Below are 17234 nucleotides of genomic sequence, written 5' to 3' on the forward strand. Positions count from 1 at the left end.
TAGATGTTGAAAAATAAAGTTTGATTAGACCTAGTCATGCTCTGGTCGGTAAGAGCAAATTACTTTTCAAACCCATCCAGTTTTGAGGGCTTATAACGTGTTTTCTTCTAATTTAGAGAGACTGTTGATATATAGGTGTAATTAAAAAAAGGAAGCTGTTAAGGGACATGAATAGAGTGTAGATGAAACATTTAAAATTTTAGGATTGAGTGAAATACAAGGTGGTAACCAGGGTACCAAACATGAAATATTTTACATCTTTAGCGTGGTTCGTATCATGATGCCATCATGAAGAAGTATACGCTACCATACAAAAAGAAAACAAAGAAGAAAAAGTGAATAATAGAAAAGAAAAAAATCAGTATAACAACATAAAGTGACGTCCTGGGACGGTACATTGAAGAATGTGATTAGTTACAAATAGGATGGTGAACCACTGGAAAAGGTTTAGCCTTTTACCTCTGCAAATATTTTGAATGTAAAAACAAGAACAATAATAACAATGTGCATACAACACACACTTAACATGCGACTTGATAGGTAACGGTAACGATCAGCCCACAATTTCGAAAATTTTGAGATGAAGTCATATTGAATGATGCATATAGGTTAGTGACTTCTGCAGACCGGGGTCTATATCTGATATATTTGGATTATATTTCACAGATGATGGACAACTTAACGAGTAACATCACCGATCCCGGCGAAACGTGGCCGGACTTTGCCTATATTCTGGCCGGATTCTACCTGACTATCGTATTCTTCGTAGCTCTTCTTGGGAACAGCCTGGTGCTGTTCCTCTTCGCCTGGGATGCCTCTTTGCGCACGCCGACGAATATGTTTCTCTTATCTCTATCCGTCAGCGACTGGCTCGTGACGGTGGCCGGTATCCCCTTCGTAACAGCATCGATATACGCACAACGCTGGATGTTCTCATTTGGAGGATGTGTCGCGTGAGTATAGAGGACAATGTAAACGTAAATAAGGCATATCTAAATATTTTAGATATAAGAAACTATACATACAAAAGTTATCACAAAAAATAATTGAAATGTTGTTTATGAATGTAGTTATTACACTATCGTATGTTCAATTTTTTTTTCACTCAGACCCTCAAAAACAGTTAACAACCCTGAATCTTATCTTGCAAAGGATTTATCATACCCTTAAGTACATGCCCGTATCCATGATATTTGGAAAACTCCGTGTTTTCACCCAGTATATAAAGCCTATCATTAGCAATCCTTATATGTATAAATTCCATATCATCTAAGCTTTGTAAATATACCTTTCCACGATGTCTCATGTAGTAATTGGCTGTTTCTGCTACTGTTGACTTAGATCAAACAGGTGTTTTACAGATCTCATTAGTTTTATGACATCACTAGTAGCCCTATTTATCTTCTTACGAACATGGTAACCCTTGTCACTAATCAACTGTTTAGAGCTCACGACGTCATGCCGGTATTTGCTAGCCTTATATATATCCATCACTTTCCTGTACTTGCAACAAATCGTCATACAAATCACAAATCATACTTGTAAAATGCTATCTTCGGTGTGCTAATTGCTGCTCTATGAACTGTGATTCTTGTCACAATCCTTTGGCTTAACCATGACTCGGATTGTATACAGTTTATGGTAAAAATGTACAAATTTACACTGTTTACACCAGATTTTGAATTTTTTGAATACTTCTTTTGATGTACCCAAGAAGCATTAGATGGGAGCGCCGACCTCCCCCCCCCCCCCAAACTCAGAAATTTGTGAACTGAACTTAGCATGGCTTCTAGTTAAATTGATTAATCACAAATCAAAATACAAAAAAGGAAACTGTTTTGTTAAACTTCAGAGTCTCTTGTAGACTCAGACATTTTTTTTTAAATTCACATTTTAGTACCAGGCATTTGAACAGAAAATCTGAATAACGTTTTCATACGCTAGTTAGTCATTACCACTTGACCACCATGGTTTTTAAGGCATTTATGACTTGGAACCTCCGTATTTAAAAGATCCATTTCAATATATCATTCTAATTATTCACTCAGGTCAACCGGTAACTTATCATTACCAAAACCTGGGACAGAATATTGTAAAAGAACTCTTTATTTTAGGGGTGCTGTGCAATATAACAACCTCCCTCCTGATTTAAAAGTTGTTTGCAGTCATGCCTCTTTTTCTAGTAAGTTAAAGTCATTTTTAACAGATTTTTTTATAATCCCTCCATAGTATGGGCCCCATGGAAGATCAGTCATATCTTCGTAGACTGAGCTGAATTGGTGGTCCTACCATACGTATTCATTGCTTGCTTATTTTTTTTTCTCTCTCTTGCTTTCTTCCCTTTTCCATATATGATGTATTTCTATTTTGTAAGTACCTGGTACATATTTTTCTGTTGGATGTTTGTATATTGCTTGTCATACTTTTACTGTACTTTCTTTTTTGCATGAATTTACGGTGAATAAATAAATAAAATAAAATGATAAAATCTAATTTACGCGTGACAACATTGTCCGCAGTGAAACTTGGCTAATGGTTCTACGCTATTTAACATTTCTATGGGTATAGTTGCGACAAAGGACAAGTTTAAAAAGAAGTTAGCGGGATTAAATCTTCTATGACAAGCAATTTCAAGCAAAGGTGTTTATAAGAATGAAACCACGTATCAGTCCCTGTATTATGATAATATAGTATCTTATTTGAGACTTCTACATGAAAATCCCGTGAATCAACATGGAAATTTGCTATCTTAATATTGTTTTAATATGCGGTCTACTTTTTTTTTCTCATCTAACCAGCAGACACAGCATACCAATCTCTATCTATTTTCGTTGATACACCATTTAAAGCTTAAATCAGTTATCGTTATCATTGTATTTCATCAATAATTGTCTTAAAATCTGGTATTGGAAAGAGCTGTTTTCTCAAACCTCCAATGTTAATGTCCTTGGTAACAATCAAATCTTAATATAGGATTGTGTACACGGACTTGTCTCTGATCAATGATGTATAAACAACTGAATACAACCGAAAGTATCTAATATTTATGTGATTATCAGAACGACTTTTTTTTTCCACCATGGACCTACCTTTTCAAAGTCCCAATCACAAAAATTGTAAGAAAACTGCCTGCCTAGAAAAACATCCATAAAATGTTATCTTCCGCAAATACTAAAGTGATCCTAATATCTTCGATAAAATTGGTAAATATAAAATTCTGTTCTACTATCCGTTTGTTTTCGAAAAGCAGCATAGTTCAACTCATGTTTTAAGAACTTTATAAACATGATAGACATAGTGGTCCTCATTCTATTGACAATGCTTTACACACCTTACCACTGGCAGATGGTTCCTAAATTCACTTTGATCTAGAGGTTATATTGATCGAACATGATTTCTACTATAAGTTTTTTTTTTTTGCAAGATGCTTAGAAACAACTTCATGAAATGTTAAAAAGTATACAATTCTAAGGGGAATTCAAACTTTATTTGATGAAAATTGGTTTTGAAATGGCTGAGATAAACAAAGTAAAATAAAGCGGTCCTAATAAAAGGAGGGCCTCACATTTTATTATAGAATCCCTTTGTCTGGGATATCTCATCCATTTTTAAACCAATTTTCATCAAATAAACTTTGAATTTCTTTCAGAATTAGTCATGCTCTTTTATATATCATGACAGGTTTCTCGTCATGCGTATATCATCTCAGAAAATCACCATAATAAAACAAACAAACGTTGGAAATCTGAAGCCTCATCTCCACCGAAACTGTACATCCCTTTATGACAAAGATGCAGATTGGTTGGCCTGTGAATGTCTCGGTCTTCTCGGTTGAAATCAATTCCACGAGGAGTGCTGGGCGTTCCTCTTGGACCAGCTTCTATTCAGATGTATACGATGTGACTAGTAACTAGTGACTAGTTATTATGCAATAACCTGCAGCTTCATCTCAGATCCTTTCATTCCGTGAATTTGCCGATGACGCTGATGGACGTGTTGTTTTTTTTTTTTCACAATTTGATCCAAAATCGGTTGCCGATATGATATCTAAATGGAGAACAATTTGAAATAGGTAAGGTTTTGCTGAAATATTGCCCAATAATATTGATTAAAAAAAAAGAAAATATTATGGTATGTCATTTGTGAATCGCGGAAGAGATCGTCCTAGTCATGTCAAGATAAATTATACAGTGTATAAGTTCTTGCACTTTGATTTCATTGTTCTTGGATTTCATATCGAGAACAATTTGTTTAGCAAAGTTCACGTTATCAAAATTAGTGAAACTCTGACGACGAACATCTAAATTCTTTCTGAACTTGGAAATTTTTTTCCCCGTCATATTTTTCAGTAGGTAGGGTATACACAAAGACTTTTACTGTTTCGTCGTACAAAACGTGCCATAAAGATTGCTGTTCCATACAAATGATTTCCTATTCAATGTAAGATCTAAAGATTGTCAGATTTGTTTTATTGTGACAATGGAGTATTGGCTATATCTCAATGAGAACTCCGTGTTGAGAATCTTCTTCTCATGAAGGAACACATAGGAATACATTTACAAGATGTGAACACAAGATGTCCTGTTCGAAAGACAAGATCGTTTTTCAATATGCCACGGTAACGAATAAAATACAATAAAAATAAAAATAAACAAAACCCTGAAGTATTGAAAGGACAAGTGGTCATAACAGTGGATTTACATCATCATCGTCCGGCTGATATTATCAAGTGACTACCAGTGCCTTTCAGGATAGAGATATTTTAAGAATGGTATTAACTTTAACGACGGCTCCGATACTGTTTATCCATGACCTGCACTATTTTTGCTTAGAAGGTGGACATGCACCCTTGTTATCTTGATATTAGCCAAACTTTTATGCTACTGTTGACTTACGTATTTCCCATTCAGTAATTAGTCCTTGAGATATTGGACTATGATTGTTATCATAGCACAAAGAGAATTTTCAAGAGTGTTTTCAGATGGACTTTTTCCGTCAGCAGCATCGAAATCACGGATATAAAAAACAACAACGGTCTAAATCATGTTATTTGCTTGTTTTATTGATTTCATGATTACATTCGATAGGTTATTGGGATTTATCTCTGGACAAGTAAGACAAAATTACTGGTACCGGTGTGATTTTCGAATACTTTAATGTCTCTGTGTTTTTCATTAATCCGCGTGTGGTAAACAAAAAATGCGCAAGCGTGGCTGTGTGTTTGACGATTTCGTGATAATACCCCAATATGTACAATGTATACATGTATATATATATATATATATCCATTTGTGGTTCTCATATTATTTCTACCAAATGCATTTTCTAATGCAAGTTAAAAAGGTGAAGAGGCTGTCATCAGAACAGGCATCTCGTCTACCGAGTAAAGCATATGGATGGAAATACTGTAGTAAAATAATATGTCTTCTATAAGAACTATGATAGGAAAAATATATAATATATAATCTATAACTCTGTGTCCCCACTTAAGTCTTTACGTAACATAAGGCTGGCCCCTCACGATATCGTGCTGATTTCTTTATTATGAAGCTTATTTTAACTACTATTAGTAACATTACGTTTTTAGTCTTTTTAGTTTTTCTTTAGTCTTTAGGTTTTAAGTCTTACATGTATATCCCAAGTTCATTTGAAGGCAATGAATCATCATGACTTTAAGAAACAAAGTAAAATCACTGTGAATTCCTTCTAAATTTGATTTTGATTACTGGTAACGATGAAGGTCAAGGTGTGTCATGAATAATAAGCAGGTCTAACACAGTATCAATAGTCATCTACATGACTATTGTTTCACACTATTACTTCTTTTAGCAATAAATTATTTTGTTTTCTCAAAGACCATAACTGAAGATGGTTGTAACCAGCGATTGCAATCGAATAGGCATTATTAGCCCAGACTATTTATGTTCTCTTTGTAAAGTAAGACAATTGTGCAGTTTTAGATGCATCGGGGAAGAGTATACATCACGTGACTATGAATGCTGTTTAATGAGAACCCCATTAAAAGTGGAAATCCGAAAGACAGTGACCTCCGTACATATATTCAAGAAACACTGGCAAAATACCAAATGCATATACCAATGAACCAAATGAAACAGCACACATTTGTAAAAACGTATTTTCATATGACTGGGAGTCAGGTATATACAGTCTATACTCACAAAAGCTTACTCATTCACATCACGGTATTATAAAGACAAAAAAAAAAGTAACGGAATATGGAAAGTGAAGAACAAGCAAAATTAATAAACCTCTTCACCTGCTTTGTCAAAAGTACAAAACTTTAAGAAAAAGGCGCTCTCTCTTTATGGAATTCCTGGATCCGCCCCTGAAGACTAATATGACTATTGCATGCATATACTAAGTACATTTCTTGAATGAACTGAAAATAAGACTAGGAGAAAATCTTTCATAAAATCTTCATTTGGGTTTGATATGCTTTCAATTATGCAAGTGTGTGTCCTTGTTAAATGGGGAAAACATCATTATACGGCATAACGTTACTGGAGCTTATGTCATTATCTTGTCTGAAGCGTGCATTTAATCATTGAAGACTACAGTTTTTTCTTCAAGTGTGTGTGTGTGTGTGTGTGTGTGTGTGTGTGTGTGTGTGTGTGTGTGTGTGTGTGTAGTGTGCGAATATGACAATAGACAAACCAATGCACTTTAGCATGCTCAGAACAAGCTTAGCACACCTGTTCCGCCCTTAGAAATGATCATTCACTCTGTGTGTGTGTGTGTGTGTGTGTGTGTGTGTGTGTGTGTGTGTGTGTGTGTGTGCGTGTGTTTGAATGCCTCACGCTTGCTTAATCCAGTCATCATCATCAGAGCAATGATCAATGTTCCTAAAGACTCTCTTGTGAATCTGATTTTGTTCTTCAGGTATGCCTTCCTCATGACTTTTCTTGGCCTCACCTCGCTCCTCTCCCACGCGGCCATCGCGATTGATCGCTACCTCGTCATCACAAAGCCACATTTCGGTAATATATACCACGTAGCTTTGGTGGAATGTTATGTATTTTGGAAAAACGATACATATAAATGGGACTGTATTAGGCAATTACGGAGCGTCGTGGTATTAGCTGTTGAATCTCCATGGTACGTGCCCTGCAAGTGCGAACACTTGTTTGCATGAAACCCTACACTCTGTGAGAGAATCGTCCTGGTACTGTTGGTATATCATTGTTATAAATATCATGGATTATATCATACGTTGTATTATATATTGTCTATGATATAATAATGTTATATGATTACGATATAATTACTTGTATGTATGTATGTATGTGTATATATATATATATATATAATATATACATGGCTATGTACATCTCGGCCTTTCGGCTAAGGTCATGTGTCACATCATGTGTAATGTAGGTCCTATAAACCTTCTTCATCAATATTGTAACTGATATGCTGATATGTTATGTTCCCAAGACCTGTATGTGCGGCAATGCAGACTATGTGAATGTTTGTGAACATGAACTGAAACTGAAACTGTAAACAGTGAAACCCCGTTATAACGAGGGACCGCCGCGGCGCGCTGATATTACCTCGTTATAACCGTATATACGCACTAAAACAAAGAAAAACATAAGCATGGAGTCACTTATCAATCAATCAAATATAAATGTGGGCAGTTTTTGCATTGTTATTGCACAAGTATTATACAGACCATTATCATAGAGAAAAATACATAGGAATCATTTGTGATTTGATACGAAAAGACAGATAAAAAAGAAAAATGCGTTCATTATTTTTCTTCCGAAAATTTCTTCCCTTGTGTTGTACATGCATTCCTGAAAAGTGCAAAGCAGGGTTGAATTCGTGATCCTTTGTCCATCTCATGTATTGAACCATTCTGAAAGAATTAACATTTTAATTTCCATTTGTGAAAAACAGTCTAAAATTTTAATCAACAAAATCAGATTGTATTGAATGCTTTTGTTATATTTCTCTGAACATTGGTGCAAGAAGTATAACATGAATTATTCAACCTGGTTTACGCTGTTGGGATCGCGATGATTTCATGAATTATTTCGGCTGTAATCATAACGTACGTATTCTACGAGTATTTTACGCTGTTGGTGCCCAGCAGAATTGCGATGATTTCATGAATTATTTCTGTTGTAATCTGTCATGTTGTTTGCACCGATAGAGGTTGAAAATGAGACCCTGGTCATGGAAGATAAAAAGAAATAACAGCTTGTCGACTGATCCTGGCACGTTTGTTTCCTCTTCCCGCTTCAGATGGTTGATGCAGAGAGACATGCAGATCGCTACAATAAACACATATGCACATACCAGTACAACCACAATTACGCATGCGCTATGTGTTCAGCACGGACTCTGCAGAACGAAAAAAAATATAAAATAAAGGATGTCGTGAATTCGGTTTTCAATGTTTCGTTTGTCCCGTGTTTGAAAGCGACAGGTCAAGAAATGGAACCTCGTTGCATCCGATCAAATTCTTTATGCTGTTTTTTTTTTTCTCATGATACACCGAAAATGTCCTCGTTGTAACCGGAACCTCGTTACAGCCGAACTCGTAACCGATCCGTTCTGCTATAATATGTCTACACGTAAGAAAAAAATGGACCAACGTTATCACTTCGTTCAAAGTCGTTCCTCGTTATAAGCGAGCTCGTTATAACGATCGGGTTTCACTGTATGTGCAAAAATCGCTTTTTTCTTTAACAAGAGCATGTTGAAGCGTATTATTTCAAATTGTAACCCTAAATAGTTAAGCTCCTAGATAGACCTAATCATCAATGCGATAATGTAGCTCTGTAATTGTTTTTGCTTTTCATCAAAAAATAAACATCGAAGAGATCGAAAAAAATTAAGTTAGGATACCTCCCCCCCCCCCCCTCCCCCGCATACTTGTTTGCCTCTGCGTGAATACTGTCTTCCCCAGGTCTGTTATTTGTGTACTTGTGTGTGTGTTAAGAACTACATGTGGCTGGCATTTTTTTTTCAGACAGAGAAATTTCTTGAAAGTGAAAAAAAAAAAAGAAACCGTCGACAGATTGGGACGATTTTGATTATCTAGTTGTTGTTTTTTGTTTTATAGAAATAACATTTTATATCAACATATTTTCCACACAATTAATGTGTCAATAAAAAGGTTCTTCAGACGAAGCGGAAACTTTATCACTGCGTTAAATTAGTACTATAATAGGTTGATACTTAAAGATAACGATAGGAATATATAGTTCAAGAATTTTGAATTCTTTCTTTGTGTACTTGATTTTGTAAAAGTATTCGTCGAACAAATGACCCTAAATTTTGAAAACCAATCGTTTATTTTAGCGTTAGCATGAATGGTATGGTACAGTGTTTGACGTTTTGCCATTTAGAAACTAAATACTAAACGAAATAAAGCTATCGATGAATAACTGGCGCAACAGAACGAAAACATATTTACGTTCAGGTAAGATGAAATCTTTAAAATATTATAAGCCTTCCAATAATGAGAATATATTTATTTTCGTTGGAACGTGTCTGTTTATTAAATCCACTCGACTCACTTTTGGTTACAGGATTGTTATTTCGAAGGTTCCTTAATCCGAAAAAGTAATACGGTTCGTTTATCCGAAAGTTCATCATTCCGAAAACAAAATGAGGCTATTTATCCGAAGGTTCGTTTATCCGAAAACAAAATGAAATTCGTAATTCCGAAGGTTTGTTTGCACGCACCTTCTTTTTATTTGCGGATTAGCGAACCTTCGGAATGACGATCCTTCGGAGTAACGACACTAATGTTCGGATCAAAGAATCCTTCTTTATTTTCGAATTAAACGAACATATAGGTATATGGAACTTGTGTGTTTCGCAATAACGAACCTTGGGATAACGAAGTTTATTTCATGTTTGGATGATTGACGGCATTTCGAAATAACGAACATCACCCCTTCTTTCGGCAGGTATCATCATCACCTACCCGAAGGCTCTCGGGATGATTGCCGTCACGTGGCTGTGGTCGTTGATGTGGGCCATCTGCCCCTTAGCTGGTTGGGGGGAATATGACTACGAGGGAACAGGCGCTTGGTGTAGCCTCCTCTGGAATAGTACCGATGTTGGACCGAAGTCATATGTGTTGGCGATGTTTGTTTTGACGTTCGTCGTGACTGTAGGTGTCATGCTGTATTGTTACACCTGTATCTTCCTGACCATGCACCGGCTTCCAATACTGCCCAGCAGGTCTAGCATTCTCGAAAGGAATCGGAAGTCGAGGTGAGTCATTGAGTCAAAGCATAAGATCTTATTATGGGGATGAAGAAAAAAATAAGAAGAACAGGACATCTATCGGAAAACAAGAGATGAGAGCTATCGATACCGTGCATTCATCTTCTCCGATTTGAATCCTGAATAGGCTTATAGGCATGGCAATAATGGACTCTGTTACAATAAATAAGAAGGAAAAACACACCCATGAAATCAACCCAAGTATAACAACAACAACAAACGCTTGACCACACGTCTTCGTCAAGCCTTTCGTTGTAAAGGATCCGTTGACCAATCAATAGTCACACTGATTCAATGTTCTCATGTGAGATTTCAAAGCGAAGCTCGTTTAGGGAGCCAAGTATATTCAAACTAAAGAATGACAGGATACAACCTAGACGCAGGTGTTTGCATACATGTGACCTGTTGGTATAGATGAAAAATTTGATTAATTCAAATCCATCCAAGAATTATAAAAGAAAAAATGAAAATAAATCTGGAGACCAAACATGTTTCCTACTAAGTATGTTTATAGATCGATCCCTAACATATTAGAATTATTGATCCAGACCTTGTCTCTAAATATTGCTTGTTTGAAATACATGCTTTAAATAATTAATGTTGCTTTACTATATACAAGACTTTGGTATAGTCACTCTTTGCTATATGGCCAACACTAAACAACGATTCAAATATCTTGCTTCAAGTTTAATGATGTGTAATCTCTATCTAAAAGAATGTGGTCATTTTGTTTTGTTGTTTTTGTTTGCTTCGCAGGGAGACAAAGTTGCTGAAGACCCTTATTTTCATCGCCTTCGGATTCTTCATAGCTTGGACGCCGTACGCCGTGGTCTCCCTCGTCGCAATATTCGCTGGTTCCGATGTCCTTTCAGTGACGGCTATGACCCTCCCGTCTCTGTTTGCGAAAGGAAGCGTCCTCCTAAACCCAATCATATACGCTGTAACGAGCCGTGTCTTTCGAGCCAGTTTCAGAAATGTATGAAGGATTTCCTTACAGTTGCTCATAATATTATATTCATTATCATTTCATTGTCTCACGTCCACACTGCGTTGCTGTTGGCGTCGAATCGTAGATTTGTAAGATTTAAACTATAGTTGATTTCCTTGATCTTCATCCACCAATACACCATGGTGTTATTTTGTTATAGTACTATTTTCGTTCAGTAATATTCCTTCAGTGTGCTTGTGATACAAATACACATTCAAGAAAAAGGCATAAAAATGCAAGTAAGAAACATTTGTTAGACATTTACGAGTCGGCGTAAAAGATACATGTAACATTATTATGTACGATATATGAGAAACCAAACAATGCAAATAAGAATTAAACTCATTGAGGAAAGTGGTTGTAAAAAAAAAAGAAGCAAACATTGTAACGACTCCTCGCGCACAAAAAAAAAAGTAAACGAGTGTAAATCGCATAAAATTAGTAAAAACGTGTACTTTTCGTTAAAGCCAGTTTTTCGTTGTACGTTTTTATATACTCCAAGTGCAATTTCTGCCAATACACAATACAGCACATAATTCAATCACTCACCTTGTCCACAGACACTTACAGGCATTATCAACCGAAATACGACCTTTATTTTGTTGCATGATTGATCTTGCTTGCATCCACATCCAAGCAAAACGAATTTGTAATGTCTGCATCCTGCGTTTGGGCGGGTTGAAAAGTCTTGTTTCTTGGGCGAATATCATTTTTTTTTCAATATACCGAAATACGCAGATATTGTTCTGCACCCATTGCATAATAATTTTTAACTTCAGCCTCTAATGCTTTCTTAGTCACAAATAACTTCTTGGATGAGGCATGTACAGTGCTAAAATGCAAAATTGTGTATAGAAATTACAATGTAAGATTCAGAAGTCTTTGTACAGCAGACCTGCTATAGACGAAGTGTAAACAACATTCTGGTTAAAGAAACGAACAAAAAAATCCTTATTGAAATGAGAATGTTTTTGTCTTATGAAAGTGCTCACTGGAACAGTTAGGTGGTCTGATTTCATATTTAGAGCCACGATCGTAACATCTTTTCACAAAGAAATGTACAGATCTGCATAAGCCAGACAAATGATTCTTCATCATAACCAAGAAGAGAAAGAAATATTCAATAGAGAACTCACTTTCAGAGTCCAACGCAATCATTTTAATAGGCTTTGACAAATTTAGAGACTACACCCTTGAAACTTTCTTCTCAATTTCTGAATAACACCTTTTTTTGTACAATGTATTCATTTTAGTATGATGAATTCAAGATATCATTGTTCTTTATTTATTAATCATTTTGAATCGTTATCATAGCTTGACAACCTAATAATCCACAGCTAACTACAGTTGTCAATGTATTATGTTTTCATGTTTAGATGGCTAAGTCCTTGTGTCCGGCATGTGTGGTCTCAATGTTGCCTCGACCCAAGTCCGTATCTACTCCGGATAATTCGGGTACCAAGAGGACCAAGGTGATCAAAGGAAGCAGTAAGTGTACATGCATTTCATCCCCTCTTGTTCTGATAATATTTCGAGGTAAAGTCCTTATGTTTGAAAGGATTTTGCAAGTGCATAATACATTCTACATCAGGTTCCATGCTTCAGCAGGTTAGAATCGTATGACCCTACAATTTTCTATCTACTTTTGAGTTGGTATATAGGTCCATATACTTTATGATGATGGAAGACTTTTCTAGATGGATGGTTTGCTGTTATTTCGTAACTGGGGAAATTTTGTAAACTGTATATCCGTACTTTAAAGTTGCAGCCATTCAGTAGAGACACGATACCATGCTACCAGCTCTTTGATATCATCATCCAAAATATTTGGTTATAGAGAGGCGATTTTTGTTTCTTGTTTTGTGGAATGTGTAACAGAGCCTCTATCTGAGGGGAAATCTATCTTATTGATTTTTTGTGGTTTTTTCGTATTTTCACACTTCATGGTTGACCAGTATGACCAAAGCAATTGCGTAATGCTACATGACAATAAGCTCATAATCAGTGTGTCACTTACGTTCGATTTTCAACAAATTTCAAACTAGATTCTATTTCGTTATTTGTTCTGCGTGTGATAATGACATCAAGATGATGAGTATCATCAGCAACTTTACCACTTGGACAGCACGCACCTCTTGCAGAAACCTTATAAACATGAATACTCTGATAAGTAGGCCTACTCTTACAAAATGACAGTGAATGAAAACAGAACTGCATTCATCCTTTTGTGATTTGTCACACGTCTTTCTTGTCGTGGAATTCCGCTTTACAATGTAAATTTGATCAATATCATTTTCCATTTCAAAACAAACCAACTGATGCCACTGATAGACTTTGCTCTATTGCAAAGCCTTGATTAAATGTAATGCTTGTTGCATATTTGTTTTATGGCTATTCTCAGTATCATCGGGTGGAAGAGATTCACAAAACCGTGGTATCAAAGCGGACGATTCGACCTCCATACTGGTGGCTGGAGCCCACGAAATTTGCGCCTCTCCTAAGATCCCGCCGGCAGCCCAGAGGAGGGGGAGCCAGGGGAGTTCAAAGGGAGGCAGGAAGAAGACGGAACCACAGAAGCGCTCCTCAGTTTCCATCGAGATGGAACGTCTGCAGAAACTGTTGCCAGGGAAACAGAGACGGCGCGGAAGTAAAAGTTTTCGACCCAAGGAGTCTGATGTTCCTGAACATGATAAACCCAGTGAGAAAAATCCTAAAGTTGGTCCAACAGGCGAGACTGGAGTTGCGGAAAGCGATGCTACGCCTGTGAAGCCAAGCGAGAGGAGACCCAGCAATGAAGCCGACGATGTTGGCAAAGATGTTCCAACTAAAACTGGGGAACAGGGCCTAGCTGATGATGTGATCAACGAGCTCAGTAAAAGAATGCATGAGGAGAAAGAAGTGATGGAGAAAGATGGAGAAGGGGAGGACATTGAAGAGAAGCAAGGTGTTACAAAAGACAAAATCTCAACAGATACGCCAGACAAAAAGGAGGTTAATAAGACTCAAGACTCGCCAAACACAAAGGAAAACACTCCTGAAACGATATCAAGGACTGACGGGGAGTCGTCGTCATCGAATGTGGACAGTGGCGTGTTTGAAACAAACTCCAAACAAATGTAAAGAAAGCTATACTCGCGGCAAAAAGCAAATGAGACAAGATATTCTATTTTCAGGTTGCATGTTGTTTACAATGTCAGCCAGCAATGGACAAGTTAGTGTCAGAGAGACTTGCTTTATTCCTGACTGGAATCACCATGCCGGCAACTCAAACGACAGCAAATGAGCAAATCAAGACACTATGGCATTGGAACTTTTATAACACTGTCTAAACGTTATTTCAACTCCACAGGACATTAAATTGCTCCTCTACAGCGAGATGGCATAAGTGATAACCCCATAATATCGACTTTATCTTCGGTTCGGAAAATCGGATACGGTGGCTATCGCCTATAAATTTATATAGATATCAGATATGATATAAACTCATGTATTACCACGTAACGGTAACAGATTAAGCAGTCATCTATTCTTATTGTTATTGAAATTTGATATTTCACGTTTTACATGTTATAGTCTGGGATTTCACTTCCTTGTCATTTGTCATTCATTGAAAAAAAAATATCAAGCGTTGTTGTGATGATAGAGGATTAGGCCAGACAAATGTAACAAAGTATATTATAACAATATCTCCTCCAGGTATTTCATGCATAGGCAATATTGCAAAATAGTCATTTGTAATATAGACGCACATAAAGCAATTATTTTGGATGAGTTAAATCGCCCAGACAATCAACAGTAGACCAAACTGTTGCCGCGTAAGCAATAAAAAAGTTGAAAAAAAAATCCGTGAGCAATATTAATATAATGATGTCAGACTCCGAATGAATTGTTCATGTTCTTATTTTTTTTTTTTTTTTTGGATAAACATATTCATTGTGACGGGTATGTATTTAGAGATAATGACACAAGCTTGTTGTAAACTTATTTGTCTATACATATTGTGCCGTATAAGAATACGACACAACAGCTTCACATTTGTTCACAGGTCATATAGTACAGTATAGCTTTCGTCCCATTCGTTCCATTCTACCAGCAATTCTAAGTGCACTACTAGTATATAAACTGGTTCAAGTACAAACATCTAAAATCATGCCAATTCTGTCAGCATTATGAAGCCAAAGTCTGACACATTAGTATGATTCTTGCGATCAGCAAACTGAAGATGCATGGTAATCGTTCTGGCAACTTTTCCTGTGTAGTCTGTCCAATGCCTTGAAAAAGTGTCATTTCTTTTCAGATAAACAGAGTGCGCACGAGGGTATCTTGATATTAAACTTTAACAATTAGCAGTGATTCAGTAAACGTTTCTTTCTTCTTTATTTCTTTCTTTCTTTATTTATTTATTTATTTATTTATTTCTTTGTTACTTTACTTGAGTCCATGTTGGCAAATAGTATACACGTTGACCGTCTTTTCGGAGATTAACTAAATAAAACAGTCATATACATACGATAATTAGATTAAGTATACTTGGTCGTCTATGTCTGAAACCCCTAAACAAACGTTAATTGAAAACTACATGCAGTTGAATTCAATACTGACCGATATGCAGTAACGTTTCCACAGATTTTTTTTTAAATATATGGTAGATGGCAGATGAATATTTTAGTCTTTGTATAAAGAATTATATTACTAATTGCAATGTGATTATTTGAGCCCAATGTGGGAAATAAATAATTATTGCAGCTTGTTAAAGCATGGGTTTCCTTGGTCTACACGCGCCTCAAGTAGTAGATCTTTGCGCCACATAATGTACCGTCTTTCGATGTATTGTGCATCTTGTATTTCTCCTAAACGGAAATTTTATGTCGCTTTTGTGACGTCATTGTAATTGGCACACCGTGGAACCATTTCTGAAAATTACATGTCTTCCTTGTGATAAGGTATCAATTCATGCAATAAAAGCATTTAGTCGGCTGGAGACAAGATTCATATTTAATGACAAAAGATAGCATCGTTGTTGAAGTGATGACACAAGTCTCACAATAGTTTTCATATAAGATTTTATGAAGATTCTAGTTTACTTTTAGAATATAACATATCAATATTTCTATAGAGGAAAACTATATACTATTGTGCCTGACACGATGATAATGAAATTCTTATTGCTCTGCGATAACACTGAGCAAGTATTACCTTATTATAGATAAAAATGCATGCGTGCTCCCAGAAACGAAATAAACCTAATATTTTGTTTCTTGTTTGTTACTCGACGTTGTTAATGTGTTTCCATGTATATAGAGCTCCATCTCCATATCTCTGCAGTGTTTTATTCACTCTCTTGTCTACCGGTTACCCTGTAATTTTCTCTACGTTTCCCGGCTCGGATTGCCATGAATAAATTGCTGGCTACTCAAATTAATTTTGACTCGAGTACGTGTGTCATTTAAGAGCTCTTTGACGGGCTTTTGTAAAGCTTTGTCGCATTATAGTGAATTCCCTTAGAGCCATAGTTTATCGTACATCAGTGTTCTGTTATAGCTGGCTTCACCGGCGGCATCTCTTCAGCCTAAACAAGCAAGAGCGCCCGCAGTGCTTATAGACACAGCAGATCAGATATGCCCCTTTATCCATCAAAGAGATGACTCTTTAAGCAGCTCTGACCTCATAACATTGGAACCTGCTTCGCTTAGTGTCAGACTTGGGGTCCATCTTTAATTCAAATTCAATTCAAACTTAATATCAATTTTTAAACAGGACGTGCAACGTAAGAATTGAAAGTGGTCATGTATTTGAATAATACTCAAAAGGGAAAACTAGCATTTTGTTGATGTCTATAATCAACCATACACACACACACGCACACACTCATTTAATATGTGGAAAAAATAGAAATACAGAAGGCTCCACTATAAAAGACTGTTGGTAATGCATGGGTACCTGGTAACGAGAATAGTCATACTTCGTCATCCAACTCTTT

General features: G+C 36.3%; 1 protein-coding gene across 1 annotated transcript; it reads left to right on the forward strand.

Moving 5' to 3' along the window:
* The first annotated feature begins 669 nt into the window (after nt 1-669).
* LOC139736936 (visual pigment-like receptor peropsin) lies at nt 670-14374 on the forward strand. The gene is made up of 6 exons (XM_071647609.1): nt 670-953; nt 6901-6998; nt 9945-10254; nt 11023-11242; nt 12631-12742; nt 13656-14374. The coding sequence occupies exons 1-6, from the start codon at nt 670-672 to the stop codon at nt 14372-14374; spliced, it is 1743 nt and encodes a 580-aa protein (XP_071503710.1).
* The last annotated feature ends 2860 nt before the right edge of the window (nt 14375-17234 follow it).

The sequence above is a fragment of the Diadema antillarum genome, unplaced genomic scaffold, assembly GCF_040938485.1.
Source record: "Diadema antillarum isolate AM-2024a unplaced genomic scaffold, OU_Dant_1.0 seq00000674_RagTag, whole genome shotgun sequence".
NCBI classification, from domain to species: domain Eukaryota; kingdom Metazoa; phylum Echinodermata; class Echinoidea; order Diadematoida; family Diadematidae; genus Diadema; species Diadema antillarum.